The 25,122-nt window shown below is 41.0% G+C and overlaps 1 protein-coding gene across 5 annotated transcripts in view; it reads left to right on the forward strand.

Moving 5' to 3' along the window:
* dst (dystonin) overlaps nucleotides 1–25,122 on the forward strand; it is a 536,191-nt gene that overhangs the window by 466,445 nt on the left and 44,624 nt on the right. For all 5 annotated transcript variants that reach the window (XM_048596444.1, XM_048596445.1, XM_048596443.1 and 2 more), the window contains 13 exons: nucleotides 1,348–1,449; nucleotides 1,610–1,783; nucleotides 2,117–2,272; nucleotides 3,894–4,091; nucleotides 5,129–5,257; nucleotides 8,009–8,170; nucleotides 8,924–9,079; nucleotides 9,193–9,399; nucleotides 10,590–10,709; nucleotides 11,924–12,093; nucleotides 18,976–19,135; nucleotides 21,074–21,268; nucleotides 24,046–24,174. In XM_048596444.1, the coding sequence (XP_048452401.1) occupies nucleotides 1,348–1,449; nucleotides 1,610–1,783; nucleotides 2,117–2,272; nucleotides 3,894–4,091; nucleotides 5,129–5,257; nucleotides 8,009–8,170; nucleotides 8,924–9,079; nucleotides 9,193–9,399; nucleotides 10,590–10,709; nucleotides 11,924–12,093; nucleotides 18,976–19,135; nucleotides 21,074–21,268; nucleotides 24,046–24,174 (2,058 nt within the window). The remainder of the gene's footprint in view (nucleotides 1–1,347; nucleotides 1,450–1,609; nucleotides 1,784–2,116; nucleotides 2,273–3,893; nucleotides 4,092–5,128; nucleotides 5,258–8,008; nucleotides 8,171–8,923; nucleotides 9,080–9,192; nucleotides 9,400–10,589; nucleotides 10,710–11,923; nucleotides 12,094–18,975; nucleotides 19,136–21,073; nucleotides 21,269–24,045; nucleotides 24,175–25,122) is intronic.

The following is a 25,122-nucleotide window of genomic DNA, read 5'->3' on the forward strand; positions in this document are numbered from 1 at the left end:
CTACTAAACAGCAACTGTTCCAATATAGTAACATCCCATAAACACACCCTTGGCAAAGGCAAATTCACTAAAATAGATTGTCTCACGTGCAGTTCTTCAGTCCAGGAGGAAAGAACATCAAGAGAAAACTCTGAGATAGAGAGAAAAAGAACTTGAGCATTTTGCTGCAACAGGAAGAGATGTAACAAAAACAAAGTTGCTGGAAAAGCTCAGCAGGTCTGGGGAAGGGTCACCGAACCCGAAATGTTAACCCTGTTTTCTCCTTCACAGATGCTGCCACACTTGCTGAGCTTTTCCAGCAACTTTGTTTTTGTTCTTGATTTACAGCATCTGCAGTTCTTTCGGTTTTTATTTAAGAAGAGCTGTAAAACAGCTTCCAAACCCAAGAGCTACTGAAAGCTGAAACTAAATTCCTGGTTCTTTGGGAGCTTGACTCCACCTATTCTTGCTGCTTCTATTATTCCAACTTGTAAAAAAAAATCAAAGCTAGCGACTTTGCTGGGCTCAGAGCAGACAGCTCGTCTCCAAGTTTACAACACTTGCTTTCAGAAGAAACATGGCAGAATAAATCCTTCTTAAAGGCGTGTCTCATACCAAAATGTGAACCCAAATAATCCCATTCTGGCAGTTGCAGTGACAGGAAAATCCAGCCTGTGGTCTGCACTGCAGTTTAGGAAATCCATCTTTAAATAGGCATTGATTGTTGAAAGTATTCAAAAACAGATGTTGCAATGGTGAGTGAACATAAGATGGTTTAACCAACCTCATTGATATGTTTGTATAATGTGGCTCAATTGGATCAGAACACTGTGGATAGTGCAGCACTGAAAATTGAGCGGTCCTGATTCTGGTGACAAACCTGTTTGAGATTTAAATTCCATTTCAATTTTTGGTGATTTTGCTTTGATTCTGAGGCATCCAGGACACTTAAAAAATTCAGTTAGCTGCAATCCAGCTATACAATGTTACGGACCTGGGTGAGGTTCCCAAATTTGTTACGATTCGTTTAGCATCCAGGTTGTAAAAGTAGATAGAGTTTGAAGTCACAGTTACTCACTCATAGAATAAAGTCACAACGTTCAATGTTTTATACAAGTGAAACAAATTTTACTGTGCGGGACTCATGTAATTGTCAAACTATGGAGGAACACACTACAAACTGTATATGTAAAAGCAAACATGACTAAAACAGATCCCAGTAATTTTCTTTACATCCCACCCAGGCATCTGTAATCACCTGTAGGCCACAAAAATCCTTTTAAATTCTGCCTCAGCCTACTGCACTCAGATATTGTATTGGCTATGTTGTTCCACAAAATACATCTGCTCTTTTTATTTGAAATTCAGGCTATGTTTGATTGGATGGATATTGCAGAGACTAAGTTAAATACACTACCTCCAATTGGTACAGATCTTGAAACAGTGAAGCAACAAATTGCTGAACTCAAGGTACGTAAATCTGCATTATTTGTGGCTATGCAGGTGAGCAACATTGAAGATCAGTGTCAGTTATGGTTTTGTCGTTGCTAAGTTTGTGTGAATTTGAAAGGAGCACTGTTGACACGGATGCAGATCCTGTGATGTTTGTGCATATCTGAATTTCTAACAGCAATTTAAGACTGAGGCATATCAGCAGCAAATAGAGATGGAGCGACTGAACCATCAGGGAGAATTGTTATTGAAGAAAGTGAGCGAAGATGATGACAAGCGTGTTGTACAGGAACCTCTTCATGAGTTGAAACATCTCTGGGAAAATCTGGATGGGAAAATAGTCAACAGACAAGTAAGTATATCTGTGATGCCCTAAGGACCTCCGAACGTTAACCACCCCATTCCTCCAAACCCCTTCTCACTCTAAAATGCACAATCTAAAGTTTTATCTATTACCAAATTTACCTTTTAATATTGGGTATCAAACAGAAACTAAAGTGATCACTATAACGCTTAATCTTGTGTATGAGTGATTTAACAAATGAAAAACTCAGTTATCCATTGAAATGGCATCTACTTCATTTAAGATTGAATTTGAGCATGTTAGCTTTGATTTAATGATTCCATAGTTTCAAGTGGTGTTGAATACATCGTGATGAAATTACTAATTCACTTGTAATTGCAGCATAAACTGGAAGGTGCTCTGTTAGCTCTGGGACAGTTCCAACATGCCCTGGACGAGCTGATGACGTGGCTGACCCATACCGAGGAGCTCCTAAATGAACAGAAAGCTGTTGGTGGAGATCCTAAAGCCATTGAAATCGCAATTGCTAAACATCACGTATGTAGTGCAATGTTTCTGTATCTCTGGGTTTTCAGTTTGACTTTTTAAGTCTTCCAGTTGTCAGGGTGACATGCAGTTTGTCTTCTTGTATTCTTTGTCTGAAGACAGGCCCTTGATGATTATTTGCTGAATCTCACAGCAAAGAGATTATATATTTACTCAGGACAGGATGAGAAGGCAGGCCCAAAGTCTGCCTCATCCAGAACAGAAATCCGACTCTGTGTTGCTGGTGTCAATCCAAACTGCACACTAACCGTTTAATGTAATTAACCTTTTCCCCCTAAAATGTGAATTTATGTAATCAGCCAATTATAGAATAATATATCACAGATGGAAGCCATTCAACCCACGATGCTAGCTCTTAGTTCCAAAGCCCTCATAATCCAATTCCCATTTAATGTGCTTTTTAAAACCAACAGTCTGGTTGCTAATATGTTTAGTATTTGTCCTAGCTAACACCCAGTATGTTGATTCATGATCTCACTGATTTAAAGTTGTGTTGCTTCCCTCTATTTTCGAACAAGCAGTGTGGCAGAATCACCATAACATTTGACCTGGTAATGGGTGAAATGGGCAGTGCAGAGCTTCAATCCATGAGCCTGTTGGTGCCACAGACCAGTAAGAATAAAGAATCCTGGGAATGCCCAGCAGGTCAGACATTACCTAAAAGAGGAGGTGTCACAGGTGCTGGGTCAGGCCACCAGAGGAGCTGAACATACTGAGAAGGAATTCCAAAACCTTCTCAATCATTTCACTTGTGTTTTTAATGTTTTGCTATTATACATTTGCATATGTATTTTAATGAGACAGAGAGGCTTTTTTTCATGATGGAAAGGGAAACTGCAACAGCGCATTGCTAAATTATTTTTAATGGAAGCTTTCTGTGACAAATTGTCCACTTGGTGTGCAGCTTTTGGAAGCATGATCAGTATAGCTTGCATTGTATTTACAAGAAGTAATTTTGTTTTATATTCCCTGTTGAGTGCTTTTTATGCCACCACAACCAGAAATGAACACAGATAAGGTCTAACTAGAACCTGTAAAAATGAATCAGCACAAGTGTAGGCAAAAGCTCGAGATTGGGCTTGATCCTTAGAGAAGAGGCTCTCCCTGAAAGAGGTTTTTATTCTGACTCAATTTGTAGTCTATTAAGATTTAAGATTTAATTTGCATGGCGCAAGTATCTGTGCAAAGCTAAAGCTGCTTCTCACCAGCATTGGTGGTGTGACTATCTCCTAGCTAATTAACTGCTGGTCATTTTTTTCTCACTACTTTTCACCATTCCTTCCCATTAGTAGAGTTTGTTTTCAACAGAACATCTTTAATGTGTGTCTTGGTATTCAGTAGCAACCAAATACGTGGTCACCCAAGAGCTTGGGGTCCTGGGATCCAGTTGGCCACAAATACATCTGACTGGACTTACTGGATAGTGTTCGAAATGTTGTTGGCTGCTTTCTGTCCTGTTACTGAGCCCAATTGTATCATTTCTCCACTGCCCTGTTCTGAAGTCATCAATTCAGCACTGAGTCTGATGCTTTTCTTGACTTCTGTGATTCACTTCTCATTGGACTGCCAGAGTCATAACTCAAATCTACTACCAGTGTCTTTTGCACTTTAGGTTCTACAAAATGATGTCCTAGCACACAGGTCCACTGTGGAGACTGTGAACAAAGCTGGAAATGACTTGCTCGAATCGAGTGATGGGGAGGAAGCCAGCAGCCTGCAGAGCAAGCTAGAAGTCCTGAATCAGCGCTGGAATAATGTCTTGGAACAAACTGAGCAACGGCAACAGCAATTGCATCTCTCTCTCATCCAGGTAAGGCAGGGTCGAGAATTCATCACAAGCTGGCTTGAGCCCAGACTGAAAGGTGCTACTAACTACAACTGCAAAAATCTTAACTGGAGATTCAGGAATCCAACCTCTCAGATGAACATCATGGAGAGCAATAGTTCTGTATGAGAGTAAGATTCAAGATACTTGAGAATCTGTGATACAAATCAAAATTAATTTGTAGCCATTAGTTTTGGGTTGGTTTTCAAGACATCGGTTCCCTTCTGATTATATTACTGTTGGAGTCAATCAGGAAATGGTGGCTGAAAGAAATTTAAATATCTGCATGAGAACAAATGTTGAATGTCTTGATGTTAATTTTTTTCTTCTTCCCAGGAACTTTCTTTTTCTTCTCCCCCTGGTTCCCCATGATAAAAGATGTCCCTTCTAGTTTGGGGATGAACATCAATTCAATTGCTTCTCACCAACCACTAGAAAAATGGTTCTGACCTAGTTCCTTTCCTCCCGTGCTGCTATTTGCTTTGCGACACAAAATGAGACTATTCATCCATCGAGTCAATATTATCTACCCTCAGAATAATCCAATCAGTCCCACTCCCCATTCAATTACTGCAGCCCTGCATGTCTATTTTTCTCAAGTGTCCATCCAATTCCTTTTTGAAATTGTTGATTGTTTCCACTGTCCTCATGGGCAGCATGTTACAGGTCATTACTGTGTATTCAAAAAAAAACGTTCTTCCTCACGTACCACTGTGAATCAAGTTTATTTTCCCTTGGTCTAAAGGCCTTCCTGTGTGGCCTGACTATAATCAGTGAATAGGGATAAGCTATCAGGCTGCCTCTTTCTTTGACACTGCTCAGAGTTGCATCACCTTTGAATGAAAATTTCTTTTGCTGGCCTTGGCTGCTCCAGCACCACAGCTCAGACAAGGTCAATGTCCTTGACTAAATTGGTTTCAGAGAAAATGCAATTATCAGTTAGGTTGCAGGGTTAGGATGGTTTCTCTTTCTTGTATCCTGGTCAGCTGAAGATTATAATGTGCTTTCTCTATACTATATAGGCTCAAGGTTTCCAGAGCGAGATTGAAAATATGCAGCGCTGGCTGGTAGACACTGAACGTCAGCTGTCAGCATCAAAACCTGTTGGAGGTCTGCCAGAAACTGCCAGGGAGCAGCTTAATGTTCATCTGGTATGTATTGTTCGGTAACAAAGGGTGTTTAGATGGTTTAGTTACAGAACTGGGAGAATAGTGTGCGTCAAAATAATGAACACGAACAAAGTTGGATTACTTAATGACGATTAAAGGCCCTTGTGCTGAAAATATTGCTTTATTCGAATTTGGGGCCCATTGTTCTGGTGACAAAACTTGAATGAATTGTGAATCCCAGTTAATGTTCTAACATCTTATTGACTTGTGTTGAATGATGCTCCTAAAGGAGAGTCAGGCACCTGGCGCTGGCTTCAGCAGGACCCCATCTTTCAAGTTCCTTTTGCACAACATGAAAAGTTCTCCTCTGAGAAGACTAGAAACTTTCATTTCCTTTTATTGTAGAGACTAATAGTTTAATTTAAATGAATGCATATTATACCTATTTCCTTTTATTGTAAGGAGGCAAAAAAAAATATCATGACCCATGTTGTCAAGTGTAACACACTCCCTTCCTGGATCAGAAGGTCATAGTTCAAGCTCCATCCCTGAGCCTTGAGCATGTAAATCTAGGCTGTAAATCTAACTCTACATACTGAACCAATGGAGGTGCCATCTTTTGGTCAGAAAGTGAAACCATGTGAAAGATCTGAGGACACAATATTGAAGAGAAGAAGGCACTTTCCTTGTGGTCAATATGTATGGTTCAGAAGTATCATTAAAGCTGACTTTTCAACATTTTTTCCATTGATATTTGTGAGAATTTGCTCTGGTTAAATTAGCTGCTATGTTTTATTTATTCTTTATTCTTTCATGGCATGTGGGCATCACTGGCGAGGTCAGCATTTGTTGGCCATCACTGATTGCCCTTGAAGTGAGTGAATTACTGAACCATTTAATAGAGTAATTAAGAATCAACCATATTTCTGTTGATCAAGAATCACATTTAGGCAGACCAGGTGAGGATGGCAGATTTCCTTCCCTAAAGGACATTATCGAACCAAATGAGTTTTTGACAACAATTTGATGATATTAGTCATGGTTTCCATTATTGAGATGCCTTTATTTTCCAGATTTATTAATTGTCATTTCAATTCCACCAACTGTAATTTGAACCACGTCTCCCAAGGCATTAGCCTGGGCCTCTGAAATACTAGTCCAGTGACATTACCACAACACCATTGTTTCACATTTCCACAAAACAATGACAGTCATAGATGCTTCTTGGCCCTCCCCAAAAAAGTGCAGATCTAATGATGAAGGTAAATGAGCCATAGTTAAATCTTTGTTTTTCTTGTCCAAGTGGGAGTAAGCATCTTCCAAACTTTCACGAGTGTCTCCTACAATACTGGGAAACCGGTTAAAATGTTTTGTTTTTCACCACTTGTGACAGTTTCCCTTCTAATGTAGGTGCTCGTTACAGGCCAAGGGAACAGCAGACTGCCTTGGTGGCCTTTACATAACACTCCACCTGCTCCACCTCACAGCAGCCAGGAGCAGAAGTGCATCCAGCACCATACTGTTTCACATTTATCTGGAAGTCCAGAGAGACAGACAGGCACCCTCTGGGCACATCGTCCATCTAGTCACTGGAAAAACCTCCTTTTACTTCGCCAGGCTTGCATTTGGTGTTGAATTTCATTTCGGTGAATTAAGTTTGGTGTTCACCTCAGATCTTTGCAGCAGCCCAGTATATAGAACAGGGCAGAGCAGGTGGTGAGATAGTGGTAATGTCACTGGATTAGTAATCCAGAGCCCCAGGCTAATGTTCTAAAGTCTTGGTTCATAGTTTACTGAACTCTGGAAGAAAATGCCAGCCTAATAGCAACTACATAACGATTGTCAATTGTTATTTTTTTAAAAAAACCCAAGTTAACTGATATCCTTTTAAGGAAGAAAATCTCAACTTTATTTGATCTGGTTTACATGTGACTCCAGTCCCACAGTAATAAATGCTGATTAGATAAAAAGACAGGTTGAGGAATTTGGAAAAAGTGGAGGCCATTCAGTTCTCTGAGCCAGTTAGACCACTCAGTTAGATCATGACCAGTTTACCTACTAGTGATCCATATCCCTTCCTACTTATACCCAACCAATCCACCAATTTGAGCTTTGGAAAGTTAAATTGCACAACCGCCACCTCCCATCCCCTACCCCATCAGCATTCACATCTTCTCTGAGGAATGGTGTTCCAGACTTCGTTCCCCATTTATGAGAATTTTTTTTCTGATTTCACTCCTCCACAGCCAGGTTCTATTTGATTCTGTCTACCCTTCTGCCATTTTGAATGCCTCACCTAGAATGACAAGGGCAGGAGGTACACAGGAACACCATCACCTGCACGTTTTCCTTCAAGTCACCCACAATCCTGACTTGAAACTGTATCGCCGTTCCTACACTGTCACTGGGTAAAGTCCTGAAGTTCCTTTCTAACAGTGCTGTGGATGTTCCTGCTGCAATGAAATACAGCATGGTTTAGCTCACAGCCACATTCTCCAGAACAGTTAGGGATGAGCAATACATGCTGGTCTAGCTAAAGATGCCTTCCTCCCATGTTTATTTTTTTTTAAAATTAGATAACCCTACTCCTTCTAAACCCAAGGGAGTGAAGGCCAAGGTTACACAACATGGTGAATATGTGCTTTACTTGTTTAAGGCCAGGAATGAACACAGCTAAGATCTAACGTGAACCTGTAAAAATGAAGTATTCCAACTTGTTCTTAATGATAACTGGGTAAACGTATCCGTGTGTGAACACTCACAATTAACAAGGTGATATATATGTTCACCTAGGAACTCTGTGCTGCATTTGAAAACAAAGAGGAGATCTACAAGAACCTGATAAACAAGGGACAGCTGAGCTATGAGGGCATTGATGACAGTAATGTGGAACAAGGGATCAACAACCTAAAAGAAAGATGGGAATCAGTTGAAGTAAAACTAAATGAACGAAAGGTACAAACATGTGTATTTTGCTAATGTGAAATTGTGTAAAAATGCTTTAAATAAATTTTCAGTTTTTAATACAATAGAGCAGTTTTTTATCCTTTGTTTTCCTGAATAATTTTAAAGTCCAATTAAAACAACAACTGCATTTATATGGCATCTTCAATAGTACATGCAATGCAGCCCAAAACATCACAAGACTATTTGATTTATAAGGAAAGATGAAATTGAAAAGGCATTTAAATACTAAATAAAATGCTTGCATCATCATGGACAAGGAGATGTTCCAGAAATAGTAATTATGAAAACTTGCCGTTAAATAGGTGATCTCAGGTAGAGGTCACAGACATTGCTTCACTGTGGGAAATGGAAAAGTGTGATGAAGTACAGAGAGCATGGACATTTCTGAGGATTAGGTTGAGGCATGTTGTTGAAACAGAGTAGAAGAAGCTTTACCCTGCATTTAATAGTGCTGTACCTAAATTGAGAGTACCAGATGCTGGTGCTGGATTCCAAAGTGGAAAATGCTCCACTCCTCACCAGTGACACTCTTCACTTTTAAATACAAAAATACGGAGAGAAAGGACGAACAAACTTACACCTCCCCAGCATCTAATGTAACCTTCACAGATTCCAAGATGCCTCACAGACAAATTTCTAAAGTGTAGTTCCTGTTGTAATTTGGGGAAATAATGAGTGCTTTGATTGGACGTGTAGCAATTATGAAGGTTGAACAGTTGACCACCATCTCATTATATGCAGGTTAAACTGGAGGAGGCCCTCAACCTAGCCACTGAGTTTCACAACTCACTTCAAGATTTCATCAACTGGTTGACCCAAGCAGAGCAAACTTTGACATTAGCTTCTTCACCAAGTCTTATTTTGGACACAATTTTGTTCCAGATTGATGAACACAAGGTAAATGACCTGAGATGATGTTCAAGAAATATCTAAATTTCTTTGAGAAAAAGCATATTGACCTTTGTTGCATTGAACAAACACATTCTGCGATCGTGTTCCCGCATTTTCAGGTTTTTGCCAACGAAGTCAACTCACATCGTGAAAAAATAATTGAACTGGATAAGACTGGGACCCACCTGAAGTACTTCAGTCAGAAGCAGGATGTGGTGCTGATTAAAAATTTGTTGATCAGTGTTCAAGCTCGATGGGAGAAGGTTGTGCAGCGTTCTGTTGATAGGGGAAGAGCACTAGATGATGCAAGGAAACGTGCTAAACAGGTAAAGGAACTTATAGACAATTGTTTTGGAACAGACTAAAATTATGATGTGAAATTTGTTTCTATAGCTTTGTCAAGTGTATGGGAATTAAGTCAAAGTTTCTAGAGGTGTGATCTCCTAAAATGTTTAATAAGTCTAGAGTTTATGTTCTTTATTACTAACAGCTGATACTTTGATCTTACAACACTAACATGCTTCTGAAGTACACAGTAGATTCTCTTTCTGTCTCCAGCCTTTGTTATTACATAGATTTCACATTAGAGAAAAAGGCTATTCCACCCAGCTATTCCTCACAAGCTACCTCTCACCTTTCATCATCTAACCCTATCAGCATTTATTATTTTCTCTTTCATACACTTAACTAGCTTTCCCTTAAATGTGTCTATGCTGTTCACATTTTAAACCTTCTGTGTAGTAGCAGATCCTACCTTCTCATTGCTCTCTAGGTATAAACATTTCTTCTGAATTCCTTATTGGAATTATGACTATCTTGTATTTATGACTGTGGATGCACTCACAGTTGCTAAAGTGTAAAGACTATGAAACAGCTTTGCTGCTTAATGGAAAACTCAAGTTTGTACATGTTCTAACTTCCTGTTTGGATCTATATAGTGAAAGAAATTTAAAAGCAGAAGCCAAATTGCTGTTCAGAAGCGGAATCTGAGTTCACACCCAGCATTTATCATTGATGCTCCCTGAGTCCTTTGGGGAAATGAAAGAGAACAGCATCAAGTAAAGTTGAGGCATACAGAGAAATGGATGAGATAATGGGATGAATTAATCAGGCTGATCTTAATAGCAATCTGAGCTAGTGCTCCTCATCCCAACTTTCAGATTGGCCTCTTGAATGGTTTTGGTTTGAAGTCCTGTAGCCCTTAACCTTTCACTTTGACTTGTTCATCCGACCTTTCAGTTTTGCATGGAGGAAGATTAAATAAACTGGACAGGAATCAGTAACTCCAGAATGAAGGAACAGGAATATTTTCTCTTACAGATTATAATTTTATAATAGTTTTAAATTGTTGAATTATTGTTCATTTTGTTCATTGAATTTATTCTCATATTTGTTCTAACTGTTCTTTCTAATCTTTCACAAAATGTTGTAAGCACCTGGAAGCTACAGGAGCCTTTCAAGTAAAATACAATGTTATTTTAAGACAATGTTGGTGATTTTTATCAATTAACTATAGTTCCAAGAGGCATGGAAGAAATTAATGGAATGGTTAGAAGATTCAGAAAAAAACCTGGATTCAGACCTTGAAATTGCTAATGATCCGGACAAGGTGAAAATGCAACTTGCAAACCACAAGGTAACATATACCTCAGTTATTTTGTTATAGATGCAAAAGTACCTCTCTTCCACACACACACACACACACACGCGAGATATTAAACCAACTCATTAAGCAATACCTAAAAGTAGATGATATAGGCATTATCACATTATTGTTTTTGGGAGCTTGTTGTGAGCTAACTGGCCGCTGTATTTCCCACATTAAATCAGTGACTGCAATTTAAGAGTACTACATTGGCTGTAAAGTGTTTACGGTGAGTTGAGGTTGTGACAAAGCTATATAAATACAAGTTTTTCTACATTAAGAAGCTATCTTATTACTCCTCCTTTTCCTAAGCTCAAATAAAAATAACTTGCATTCGTAATGTACTTTTCATGTCTTCAAGACGCTGCCAACAACCAATGGATTACTCTATAGTTGGAATATATGGCACCCTGATCCCACTAATCCCATTGAAGCTGTGTGTAACATTAGTTAAACCACAGCTACAGTAGTGTGCAGTTCTGGTCACCACGCTATGGGAAGGATGTGATTACATGAGAGAGGGTGCAGAGGTGATTCACCAGGATGTTGCCTAGGCTAGAGCAATTCAGCTATCAAGATGGACTAGATAGACTGGGTTTATTTTCCTCAGAGCAGAGAAAGCTGAGGGGCTTACTTGATAAAGGTGCACAAAGTTCCAAGGGGCATTGACAGGGTAGACCGGGAGAAGGATTTCCCCTTAGTAGAGGTGTCAGTAACCATGAGATAGTTTTAAGGTAAGAAGTAGGAGGTTTAGAGGGGATTTGAGGAAAAACTTTTCACCAGGGTGTTATGAGTATTTGAAACTAACTGCCTGAAAGGGTGGTAGAGATAGGAACCCTCAAGACATTTAAGAACCATTTATATGAGTGCTTGAAATGGCATAACTTACAAGGTTAAGGGCCAGTGGGAGTGCTGGAAAATGGGAGTATAATAGATGGATGTTAGACGATATGGGCTGAAGGGCCTCTTCCATGCTTTAAAAACTCTAACACTGATTAACATTATAGTTTTGAATTTCTAGGAAGAAATTTCAGAATGTAATTCCTATTTCAGAGATTTTTGGACTGCTAACTCAAAAGAATAAGGGACAATTAACCTTAATCTATGAATAGTAGCTGCAAAGAATAATTTAAGTAAATTAGCTGCCTTGGAGTGTTTAACCATTTAATAAAGCCTTTTATTGATTTATCTGTTACCAAACACAGGAGTTCCAGAAAGCGCTAGGAGCAAAACATTCAGTGTACGACACTACAGTAAGAACTGGTCGCTCTTTAAAAGAGAAGACAACTTTGGCTGATGACCACCAGAAGCTCGATGACATGTTGAGTGAGCTGAGGGATAAGTGGGACACGGTGTGTGGAAAGTCAGTGGAAAGGTAACAAAGTTAATTCAAAAGGTTTTGAACTGTAAGAAAGTTGTACTTTTTGAATCTGGCAACAATGTAAAAGTAATTCATTAGTTTGTCTCCGAGACAAAGAGTAAATGACAGTGGAAATGATTTACTCCCGAGCACACCCTGAACAAATACTTGAACATGATAACTGTTACTGTTGGCACGCAGATGTTCAGTACAGAGTTTGGATGTGAATTGCCAAATACTGCAGTTTTGAACCATGTCTTTACTTTTCTGCTTACTTTGATTTCCTTCTCTTGCTTCAATAATTTGCTATGAAAATACAGTTTTATTTTGAAGTTCCAAAGGTGAGAAAATCTGATATCTCTGAGCTCTGACTTTATGCACCATTATATTGTTATGTGCCTCAAGACTTAACAACATAGGAGACTTCCCAATGAATTATGACCACAAATATCTAAATTCAGCACAAGGTTTAGGTCTGACTTTGAAACCTCCCCTTCAAAATAAAAATACTTCAGCGCCTGCAAGTTGAATCTTTGATCTAGTCAACATGTGGTTGGCAGAATGATGGATTTGTCTGAGATCTTTGGTGATTTACTGGGAAGATTAGCATTGTCCGATTTGTAGACCATCTATTCCTGCACGTTTGGAAGGTCGTTAGTTAACCCCCTGGTGCTTGACCAGCAATCCATGTTGTCCTTGTACACTGTGACAGTCTGTCATACTATCTGTTTACAGCTCCTTTGGGAAGAAATTCCATTGTGGAAGTACAAGAAAATTGAATTATCTAATCATGAGCACAGTAGGGATTGTTTATAATGAGGCAAAAATGTTTGGACCATTAAGGAGGATTATAATGTTTTGCATTGGAAGACAATAAATAGAATTAACCAAAGATGTCCTGTTGTGATAATTGTTGGAGTATTATCTCTCATGCATATGTGTATAAAAGTGCTAGTTTAGAAGAGACATTACCAATATATCTTGAGTTTTCTCTGGAAATTAAATTTCACGAATGTAATTGAGCTACATCTAGGGTAAAACCAGTTGGCTTAGTTACACAGCTGTGGTTCAAATCTGGTAACAAAGATACAAAGGCGTCAAAATTTTTAAAAATCCATTTCTCTCTCTGCAGCTATATTTAGATCCTAAGCCCATTTTCCTCATTTGGCCCCAGTATTTGCAGTCTATAATACTGCAATTTTAATGATTAGCTGATAGTTTTCAAAGCAATTCATAAACTGAATTATGTAGAAAGCTTTTTTTTTAAAACATTCACTTTACATCTTTATTACTTTAAGTCATAACTAAAGATTTCAAACAGTGTTCTTAATGAAACAGTCAGCCAGTCAAGTGATCAGATTAAAGCTTTGAGCATATCTTGATGTCTGCTATTGTTTCTGATGAAAATGATTTTCAGGGTTTTTTGGTAGTGTTTTTTGTTTTATTCTGTGCCAGCAGGGAGTAGATTGCTGGGAAATTTGCTGGATGCTCCTAGGAGTCAGCTTATGGAACAAGGGCTACAGTTTAAATATAACCTCAAATGCAACCTCTTGACATCCAAGAATAATCAAGCATTACTGATATACGGCTGTTGGCCAGTAGGTCCGTCAAGCCTACTTCACAAACTATAATGGTTTGAGCATCCTGACTGAACACTTTGTTCCACGTGTATGGAATGAACTGCGAAAGGAAGTGGTGGAAGCTGGTACAATTACAGCATTTAAAAGGCATCTGGATGGGTATGAATAGGAAGGGTTTAGAGGAATATGGGCCAAATGCTGGCAAATGGGACGAGATTAATTTAGGGTATCTGGTCGGCATGAACGAGTTGGACTGAAGCGTCTGTTTCTGTGCTGTAGATGTCTATGACTCTCTGACACACATCCAGCAGCCATATAATTGGCCAGGACATTGATGAATGTGTCATTTGGCCACGGAACTGATGAGTTTGTGCGGAGGGCACTGATATCAAGGGTCAGTTAGTGTTCCTCCAGATTTCAGCTTTCATGTTTAACTAACTCCTTGTGTTACTAAACTTTTTTGTGGGTGGGGCCGGCGGTTTGCAGGATAATGGAATGCAGCTGAAATCTCATCTCATTTCTTCCTGACTGGACAAACAATCTGTTAAGAGCAGCATTTAGTGACTTGAGAGCTTCTCATCATAGGGACATAACAACTCATTTCAAACAGAACTGAAGTAGTTAATTTTAGACTGCCTGCCTAACAGCCAGAGGTACTGTCAGAGATTTAAAGATTAGATTCTCCTTTGTCTCTTCTGTCCCTACCATCACCACTCCCACTCCTCATTCTGACTTTGTGTTGTGCAAGTAGATTTCCACCAAAAGCATTTATTGCAGTTAGTTAATTCTTTAAAAATGAGCTGGGTGAATATTTGAATAAAATTGAAATTAAGGTAATAAAGTTAAGGATGGGCATTAATATAAGTAATGGTTAAAGATGTAGACGTTCAGTGTCTGTTTGTGCCATGGACATTTGTCTGTCCAGTGTAACTCATCAGAATAATTTAGTTGTGTTGTTGCCACTGGGTGTGTTAGTCATGTAAAAATGTTGGTGTGTTATCTTAAGGTGCACTTAGCGACACTGGAGGATGTCCCTGATGGCAGGCTGCATTCTGCTTGGTCTGTTAATAAAAGTGTTTGTCCACTTTGCTGCAAATTGTTAACATGCCCTTGGATCCTGTTTCTAGGATTCATTTGAGTGAAACCTCTTTGCATCCAAGTTCATAGATCACAAACTCAGAGATTTAATGTCACTGGATGGCAGGCTCCCATCAAAGTTTCACAGTGGAAATCATTGTTTTAATATTGACAGTTACTGTGAATCTTACTTGCCTTTTAGTTTTTCCACCCAATCTGTAAAGCTTGAGTAACTGGCTCAGTTTAAATGAAGTCTTGAGTACCATTCATGTCTTGACTGGGGCATCCATGTGTATTGCATTATGTTTTATTTTTCCAAGATTCTGTCCTGAAACTGCTGACTGATGCTGTCACTGCCATATGTCCGTGCACATCACATGGTCCACTGAGAGTTCAAAATCAAGCCAGTTGATGTTTCATGCTCTTGGATGTATCTAGTTATCAAAAAAAAAGTTCAGATCAAGGATCGGTGCTGGGTCCACTGCTTTATGTCATTTATACAAATGATTTGGATGTGAATATAGGGCACATGGTTAGTAAATTTGCAGTAAATTTGTCAGTAAATATCAAAATTGGAGGTGTAGTGGACAACGAAGAAGGTTACCTCAGAGTACAACGGGACCTTGATCAGATGGGCCAATGGACCAAGGAGTGGCAATGGAGTTTAATTTAGATAAATGTGAGGTGCTATGTTTTGGAAAGGCACATCAGAGCAGGACTTACACACTTAATGGTAAGATCCTGAGGAGTGTTGCCAAACAAAGAGACTTTGGTGTGTGGGTTCATAGTTGCTTGAAAGCGGAATCGCAGGTAGATAGGATAGTGAAGAATGTGTTTAGTACGCTAGCCTTTATTGGCCAGTGCATTGAGTATCGGAGTTGGGAGGTCATATTGCGGCTGTACAGGACATTAGTTAGGCCACTTTTGGAATAATGCATTCATTTCTAATCTCCCTGCTATAGGAAAGATGTTGTGAAACTTGAAAGGGTTCAGAAAAGATTTACAAGGATGTTTCCATGGTTGGAGGCCTTTAGCTATAGGGAGAGGCTGAATAGGCTAGGGCTATTTTCCCTGGAGTGTCGGAGACTAAGGGGTGACCATATAGAAGTTTATAAAATCATGATGGGCATGGGTAGGATGAATAATCAAGGTCTTTTCCCTAGGATAGGGGAGTCCAAAACTAGATGGCATAGGTTTAAGGTGAGAGGGGAAAGATTTCAAAGGGACCTAAGCAGCAACTTTTTCATGCAGAGGATGGTTCTTTTATGGAATGAACTGCCAGAGGAAGTGGTGGAAGCTGGTACAATTACAACATTTAAAAGACGTTTGAATGGGTACATGAATAGGAAGGGTTTAGAGGGATACGTGCCAAGTGCTGGCAAATGGGACTAGGTTAAGATATCTTGTCAGCATGGATAAGTTGGACTGAAGGGTCTGTTTCCATGCTGTATATCTCTGTGACTCTATCTTATCCTGTAATTATTTTTCTGCTAGGCTTCCACTCCACACTTTTTAAAATTATTTGTTCGCTGGATGTGGCTGCCACTGACTGGTCTAGCATTTATTGCCTATCCCTGATTGCTCTGGTGAAAGTAGTGGTGATGGACTGGTAATTGGCCAGGTTTGATTTGTCCTACTTGTGGAGGGCAAGAAAGAACTTAGCAGTTTCCCACATTGCTAGGTGGATGCCAGTGTTGTAACTGTTCTGGAACATCTTCGCTAGGGACAAAAGTCTTTAGTCCTTTTGCAAGAATATTGTCATGTTCCATACGCTTTGCAGTATCTAGCACCTTCAATCATTTGTTGTTATCACGTGGAGTAAATTGAATTAGCTGAAGACTGGCATCTAAGATGCCAGGATCTCAGGAGATGGCTGAGATGGATCATCTTCTCAGTCCTCTGGGTTAAGGTGATTTCAAATGCTTCAGCCTTATCTTTTGCACTGATATGGTGGGCTCCCCCTTCGTTCTGTTTTTCTTTTTAAACTTAAGTCTGTTTACTGATTTCATTTCCTTCTTTTATCTGTCCTTTACCTACCATTCTTGCATTTCTTTGTTCTCAATTTTTTTCATGCACTAAGGTTGTGTGGAGTGAGATAGTTTTCCCTTGACTTGGATGTTCCCAACCTAGTTAACTCAGCAAAGATCCAACCCACACTCCTAACATTGTATCAGAGGCAGTCAGACACAGGTTTGAAAGTTAGTAACAGAATGATGGTGCCAGTTAAGATGGAGCTGCAAGAGAGGTGTAAGTGGTTTAGGGTAGGAGATTACGAAACTGGTGCTGTTGCATTGGGAGTGGGAAGGAATTTTGTCACCTGCATGTTTCTGTCTTTGCTGTGCTGCATTTAGGCTGTTCTAATTGGTTTTCAGACAGTCAGCCCTGAGGACATAGTGTGAGCAGATGTGCTGCCATTTGATTCGGGAGAGGAGATGACATGGGTTCAAAGCTATTGAACTGGTGTCTTGGAGAGGGAAAAATATCAAAGGAATTGAGAGAACAAATGATGACATTGGCCAGTGAATGAGTGATTTGAGTTTCTAATTTGTTTGTGTTATTTCTATGATGTCTTTTGCTCCAATAGTAGAATGAATGAAAAACTGTCAAATGGCATCATAGTTTAATCACAAAAATGCAAATTTAAATGATTCTACACAATTAGTCCTGGGATCTGATTGGCCTCTGGTGACTTAGTAGTGATTGGTTGAATGGATACTGGTCTCTGCAATTGATTAGCCAATTTCTGCCATGTCATATGTTAAATAAACACTTTTGTGTGGTTAGTGCAAAGTATCACATACATATGTGCAAAATATTTGAGATTGAATGATGACAAGAGTTAGAAAAAAAAACTATATATGACCCTGCTATATGTAGAAAGTGGAAGTTCTATTGACTTGCATGGTAATAACATGCTGATGTGTCCAACCTGGCAGTGATTAAAATATCTCTCGCCCCTGAGCTTCAAATTCAATTGCTCCCATATTGCTCTGCGTTAACATCACTGGAATGAATTACACAGTGTCATGCTCCTCGCTCATTTTTAAAAAGCAGTGAATTAGTATCTCATTCATAAAATGTTTGCAATTAATGATGCATTGCTGTTTAAAAACCATAAAAACGATGCCAAGTACTTAAAGCTGTTTCCTATTGCTATTGAAGTCAATGTTCTTGAAATGACAGCAGCAAAAGATTTCATGTCCTGTAATGTATATTTTTTCTGGTATTATGAAGTGGTTCATAATAAATACCTACCATAAGACTAATGTTGAATGTTGAGATATGTTGCGTTTGTCTGCTTATTATGAGCTGAAAATCTTATTAACCAAGTCAATTAGATGTCCTTTGGTGAATGCCATGTAGCAGATACACGTTCATAGATAATTGCTGGCTTAAAAAACACAGCTCAGTTATAGATTTGAAAACTGTGCAAAGCTAATTCCATATCCAGAAAATAAATATTGAATATAACAATTGCAGTCTCAATCCCAGCATTTATAAAAGTGTTAAGATTCTTTTCAGTTTATTACTTCTGCTGAATTTTCCCTTTTTTTTCCACTCCTGAGCACAGTAGATGGAGCTTTTGATCTTGGTATGTTGTAAAAATGGGCAATTAATCAAGAGATTAGCCACCTATTACATGTCACAGCTGATTTCATCATTCCAGTGGCAGAGTACAGAACGGACAGGCAGTCTGAAATATTGTGCTCTGTCAACTCAAAAGATCCACCCTGTTTCCAAGTGGGAGTTCTTCATGTGAGTATTTCCACGACCCTGGAGCCTGTACTTGATCCCCACTCGCCCTGGATGCTCACTTTCCAACAAGGGCTACTTCAGACAATTTTCAATCCTGAAACCTCATTCTCAGCTCCTAATCACGGTGACTAATTCTGATATCTCACCTTCCTGCCTGACTGAGTTATTCTCACAATGCAGACTGGAGCTAGATTTTTAGATACTCCTGGCTTGTGATGTTCGGTGTACTGCTTGGCCAATGTCCTTTGGACACTGACCCATTAGGAAGCCCCCAGTGAGATTTTTAACTTGCATCAGTCCTGACCTGTTTACATTTCTTAGCAAATATTTTTGAAGGCATGTTGTGAGTGGTGCTGGAGGTAATAGGAGTAGATTTTCAAATTAGCAAGCCAAGCTTCCTGTCTGCGGTTTTAAGTTTGAAGAAGATTCAGCTGTGTCTGTCACTGCCTAATCCTAGTGTATAATTTCTGCCTTTCCATTTCAGACAGAACAAATTGGAGGAAGCATTGCTGTTCTCCGGCCAGTTTACAGATGCCTTGCAAGCTCTGATCGATTGGCTATACAAGATTGAGCCCATGCTGGCTGAAGATCAGCCAGTGCACGGGGACATCGACCTGGTGATGAACCTGATTGATGCTCACAAGGTATTGGGATCTGTTTCTGTCAGTGTTACACTGAGAAGTACTCTCCCTCATTCTTCTCCCCACCTCCTTACATCCTCCCCAACCAAGCCTCACAACATCCCTTAGCAACTGTCTGAATTAATCTATCAAAAATAACTTACAGAATCCAGATTTCCTTGAGTGACTTATCGTACTTCATTCAGCAAGTTAATTTGTTGATTGCTTGTAGAAATGTCTGTCTGCCAAACTTGAGAATTCAGTTGCTGCTCAAAGTACAGCTGGTACTTTGAGATATTCTGAATAAATTAAATTTATCTGTGGACTTGCATCAAATCTGATTTTAGATCTTTTAAAACATGCTATTTTTAGAAAAGACAGTAAGTCTCATGTCTGTATTTTTAAAAATCAACCTTGAAATTCTAATCATGTCAGCTCAAAGGATAGAAGCTGTGAATGGCAGAAACATCTGTGAATAAGGACACTATTTCCCTCATTACTTCACCCTCCCCAGCACTCCTCCCCTACACCCAACATTAGGGTGGATCATGTGGAAAATCTCTCTGCACAGCTGTCCATTGCTTTTGTTTGAATAATGATGTGGAGGTGCTGGTGTCGGCCTGGGGTGGACAAGGTCAGATGTCACACGACACCAGGTCATTGTCCAACAGGTTTATTTGAAATCACAAGCTTTTGAAGCACTGCCCCTTCATCAGGTGAGGTTGGTGACTTCACCAGACGAAGGAGCAGCGCTCCAAAAGCTTGTGATTTCAAATAAACCTTTTGGACAATAACCTGGTGTTGTGTGACATTTGACCTCGTCTAAATAAAGCAACACTTGTCAGCATTATGTGATTGTTAATTAATAATTGTTAAATAAACAACATGATCGTTTATTCAGGGACTACACAGTTGAAGAGGACAGGAGGAGGTCATTTGTTAATATTTTCACAGAGCAGAAGGATTACAATATTCATACTTCTGTCTTTATTTTGGTTTTAATACAAGTACCATAAATAACCGATTCCCAGTTAAATTTGATAAAGCCTTTTCATTATGACAAAACTGTGCATTTACCTGGCTACTTAAACATAGTTAAGGATGCAGGTCAATTTCACATGAGTGATTTGGAAAGAAAATTCAGTGAGCCATATATGATGTGAGGACAGGTGACCATAAGCTTTGTCTAAGTGATAGGTTTTTATGCTTCCTTGAGAATAAGTGACACATGAAATGCAGAGGCTTGGGCAGGTCATTTAAGTTTAATGCCCAGTCACCTTTTTCAACAAAAAAGGCCACCAGCAGTGTGGCAATTAGAATTAGGGATGCACAAGATGCCCGCATTCAAGGAACACAGCGATTCTGAAGGATTGAGGAGCTAAAGTGGGTTACAGGGACACGGAGACAAAGGCCATGCGAGATTTGATAACAAGAGTAGGAAGTTTGAAATGAGAACAGTTCATAGATTCTTGAAAATTTTCTTTGTGTTTTATATCACAGTCTTAATGAATAACCTGTTCTCCTGTGTTGAAATCCAGGAAGCATTGTTGTGGGTTTTAAGTAGGGAGAGAACAAAGGCAGCCAATACAGAATATGGCATTGAAGGGCTAGTTAAGGTGAATAGCATAGCTGCCTTTATGGAGAAATAAGGCAAATAAATGAGGAAGAATGAATAGGAGGATAAATTTCTGGAGTTTATATGGAGCACAATGTGTGGCTTGGATTTGTTGGCCGAATGGCCTATTTCTATGCTGTAATTGTTATGTCATTCATTCACATTTCATTGATATCCATGTTGACTTGGGGCACTTCGGTGTGTTGTTTTTCACACACCACGTATGCATTTGTTTCCGGTGATGTTCAGTGATTGTCGTCGGCCTCATTGCGCTGTCAACCCGTGTAGGGTGTTCACTCATGTAGAACCTGTCTGAGTGTAAAACAATGGGATTGTTTTCTGTGCAGGTCTTCCAGAAGGAATTGGGCAAACGGACCAGCGGTGTCCAAGCCCTCAAACGCTCTGCCCGTGAACTGGTGGATGCCAGCCGTGATGATTCCTCCTGGGTCAAGGTGCAGATGCAAGAGCTCAGTACTCGCTGGGAAACTGTCTGTGCCCTCTCTGTCTCCAAGCAAGCCCGACTAGAACAAGCCCTGAACCAGGTAAAAGATTATATTCTCTATGTGAACACGAATGTAAAGGAAAATGGAGCTCTCCATTTTATCAATGTTGTTTTGCCCTTCTGAACACGCAGTACTTTCATTATTGCAAAATCACCCTGAGTGCGTCAGCCAGATTGAGTGCAGGTACCTAACATCGATGTGCCTCATTGGGTGGAGGTGAGATATGGCGATCTGGGGCTGTGGATGTGGAAGTGTGTGGGGTGTGGTGCCATCTTGGAATGTGTCTGATAGTGGGATGTACGTGTGTGTGTGTGTACGTACTTGCACACTTCTGTTGGGAATCATGGAATGACCGCACTTGAATTAGAATCTCCTGGCACACAAGGAGGTCATTTTGCCCATCATACCTGTTCTGGCTGTCTCCAAGAACCATTTGAGCCAACCTGGCTTGCACTTACTATCTCCCACACCCAGATCCATAAACATGCACCAACTCCAAGACGCACACCCCAAATCTAGACACATGCTCAGGCCACACCAGACACGCACACAAAACTCCAGTCAGTCTTGGGTGATTTTTATTTTATTTTTTACCTAAAAAGATCACCAAGGATAACTGAGACAACAAGGTGCAGGGCTGGATGAACACAGCAGGCCGAGCAGCATCATAGGAGCAGAAAGGCTGACGTTTCGGGCCTAGACCCTTCATCAGAAAAGGGGGAGGGGAAGGGGGTTCTGAAATAAATAGGGAGAGAGTGGGAGGCGGATAGAAGATGGATAGAGGAGAGGATAGGTGGAGAGGAAACAAACAGGTCGAAGAGGCGGGGATGGGGCCAGTAAAGGTGAGTGTAGGTGGGGAGTTAGGGAGGGGATAGGTCAGTCCAGGGAGGACGGACAGGTCAAGGGGGCGGGATGAGGTTGGTCGGTAGGAGATGGGGATGCGGCTTGAGGTGGGAGGAGGGGATAGGTGGGAGGAAGAACAGGTTAGGGAGGCGGGGACGAGCTGGACTGGTTTTGGGATGCGGTAGGGGGAGGGGAGATTTTGAAGCTTGTGAAATCCACATTGATACCATTGGGCTGCAGGGTTCCCAAGCGGAATATGAGTTGCTGTTCCTGCAACCTTTGGGTGGCATCATTGTGGCACTGCAGGAGGCCCAGGATGGACATGTCGTCTGAGGAATGGGAGGGGGAGTTGAAATGGTTCGCGACTGGGAGGTGCAGTTGTTTATTGCGAACCGAGTGTAGGTGTTCTGCAAAGCGGTCCCCAAGCCTCCGCTTGGTTTCCCCGATGTAGAGGAAGCCACACCGGGTACAGCGGATGCAGTATACCACATTGGCAGATGTGCAGGTGAACATCTGCTTGATGTGGAAAGTCTTCTTGGGGCCTGGGATGGGGGTGAGGGAGGAGGTGTAAGGGCAGGTGTAGCACTTCCTGCGGTTGCAGGGAAAAGTGCCGGGTGTGGTGGAGCTGGAGGGGAGTGTGGAGCGGACAAGGGAGTCACGGAGAGAGTTGTCCCTCCGGAAAGCAGATAAGGGTGGGGAGGGAAAGATGTCTTTGGTGGTGGGGTCGGATTGCAGATGGCGGAAGTGTCGGAGGATGATGCGTTGGATCCGGAGGTTGGTGGGGTGGTACGTGAGGACGAGGGGGATTCTTTTTTGGTTCTTATTGCGTGGACGGGGTGTGAGGGATGAGTTGCGGGAGATGTGGGAGACACGGTTGAGGGCGTTCTCGACCACTGAGGCGGGGAAGTTACGGTCCTTGAAAAACAAGGACAACTGAGATGTACGGGAGTGGAATGCCTCATCCTGGGAGCAAATGCGGCGGAGGCGAAGGAATTGGGAATAGGGGATAACATTTTTGCAGGAAGGTGGGTGGGAGGAGGAGTATTCTAGGTAGCTGTGGGAGTCAGTGGGCTTGAAATGAATATTGGTTTCTAGGTGTCTCCATATCGGGTAAAACACTTCACTAACACCTTCTACCCCAACCTTAAGTTTACCTGGACCATCTCTAACACCTCTCTCCCCTTCCTGGACCTCTCTGTCTCCATATCGGGCAAAACTGTGGATTTCACAAGCTTCAAAATCTCCCCTCCCCCTACCGCATCCCAAAACCAGTCCAGTTCGTCCCCGCCTCCCTAACCTGTTCTTCCTCCCACCTATCCCCTCCTCCCACCTCAAGCCGCACCCCCATCTCCTACCAACTAACCTCATCCCGCCCCTTGACCTGTCCGTCCTCCCTGGACTGACCTATCCCCTCCCTAACTCCCCACCTACACTCACCTTTACTGGCCCCGTCCCCGCCTTTTCGACCTGTTTGTTTCCTCTCCACCTATCCTCTCCTCTATCCGTCTTCTATCCGCCTCCCACTCTCTCCCTATTTTATTTCAGAACCCCCTTCCCCTCCCCCTTTTCTGACGAAGTGTCTAGGCCCGAAACGTCAGCCTTTCTGCTCCTATGATGCTGCTCGGCCTGCTGTGTTCATCCAGCCCTGCACCTTGTTGTCTCGGATTCTCCAGCATCTGCAGTTCCTACTATCTCTGAACCAAGGATAACTGTCAGACCCAAACTGCCCAAGACTAACTAATGCCAGCATAGTCCAAGGAGCGACCCTCAGATCTTTCTCAAAGTTTCACAGTGCATTTAATCACCTGAGCCTTCAACCAACTCTCAGTATTCAGGCTGAAGCAAGCTTTCTTGAAACTCATTTATTTTTCTTTTCTCCTGCTCTTGTTCAAAATTGAAATAACTTAAAAGTCCATATTATCCTCTGGCTGCCAAGTTGTGACTGGTCTGACAGATATATGTTGTACTTACAGGCTGAGGAATTCCACTCTGCGGTGCATGTGTTGCTAGAATGGTTGGCTGAAGCCGAACAGACCCTTCGTTTCCATGGCGTTCTTCCAGATGATGATGAGGCCCTGCGTGCGCTTATAGAACAGCACAAGGTAGGCAAGAAGTTGGAAATAGTTTTTTAAAATGATTCATACCGTATAATTCTTAATGGGCGTGAATAACAGAGAGCACACTGCGTTTAGATTTTGGAGCAAATAAAGTTGCAAATATGATTTAAATTACTGCTGCCGGAAAATTTGTGTATAGCTCAATGATTGCAAGGTTTTCAGGGACATAGCTTATGTCAAATAATACTTGGGGAAGGTGTCGGTGGTAATAGATGCGGGAGGGTTTGCAAGGGCATAATCCAGAAAATCCTATTGGCAGTAGGCCTACCTTGTACAATCTGGGTTGGGAACAATTGTTTCATTGGCATGGCATTTTGACATCTTTAACTCTGTGGTTTGCAGCAATCTTTCACTCATGGATAGGATGTCATTAGATGTTCCCTGAATTACCTTTCAGTTCCCATTTTCTCACTTTCTGTCCTGTTGCCTTATTCTGGCACTCCACACTCGCGCCACCACCCCTCTACGCCCTCCCCCCCCCACCGACACACACACCTTGGTACCTTATTTATGGACATAGAGCGTGAGAGTGTGACTGTTAGCAGAGAAGCAAAGTCTGAGGGATATTGTTCTGAGCTCCATTTACTGAATAGCATTAGATGAATTGGGGGAAAAAAACAAAAGAACTGCAGATGCTGGAAATCAGAAACAAAAACCGAAATTGCTGGTAAAACTCAGCAGGTCTGGCAGCAGCTCTAAAGAGAAAGCAGAGTTAACGTTTCGGGTCCAATGACTTTTTCAGAACAGTTCTGAAGAAGGATCTCTGGACCTGATATGTTAACTCTGCTTTCTCTCCATGAGATGAATTAGCTCCACACTCTGCCAGCAAATAGCATATGGTTCTGGTCAACAATATGATGTGCTGGAAGGTAGGTGAGAGGGGAGGGATTTAAGCATTTATGAAAAATAAAGCATGATTTAATTTTTTAAATT

This window comes from Rhincodon typus, chromosome 5 (assembly GCF_021869965.1).
Source record: "Rhincodon typus isolate 14 chromosome 5, sRhiTyp1.1, whole genome shotgun sequence".
Classification (NCBI taxonomy): domain Eukaryota; kingdom Metazoa; phylum Chordata; class Chondrichthyes; order Orectolobiformes; family Rhincodontidae; genus Rhincodon; species Rhincodon typus.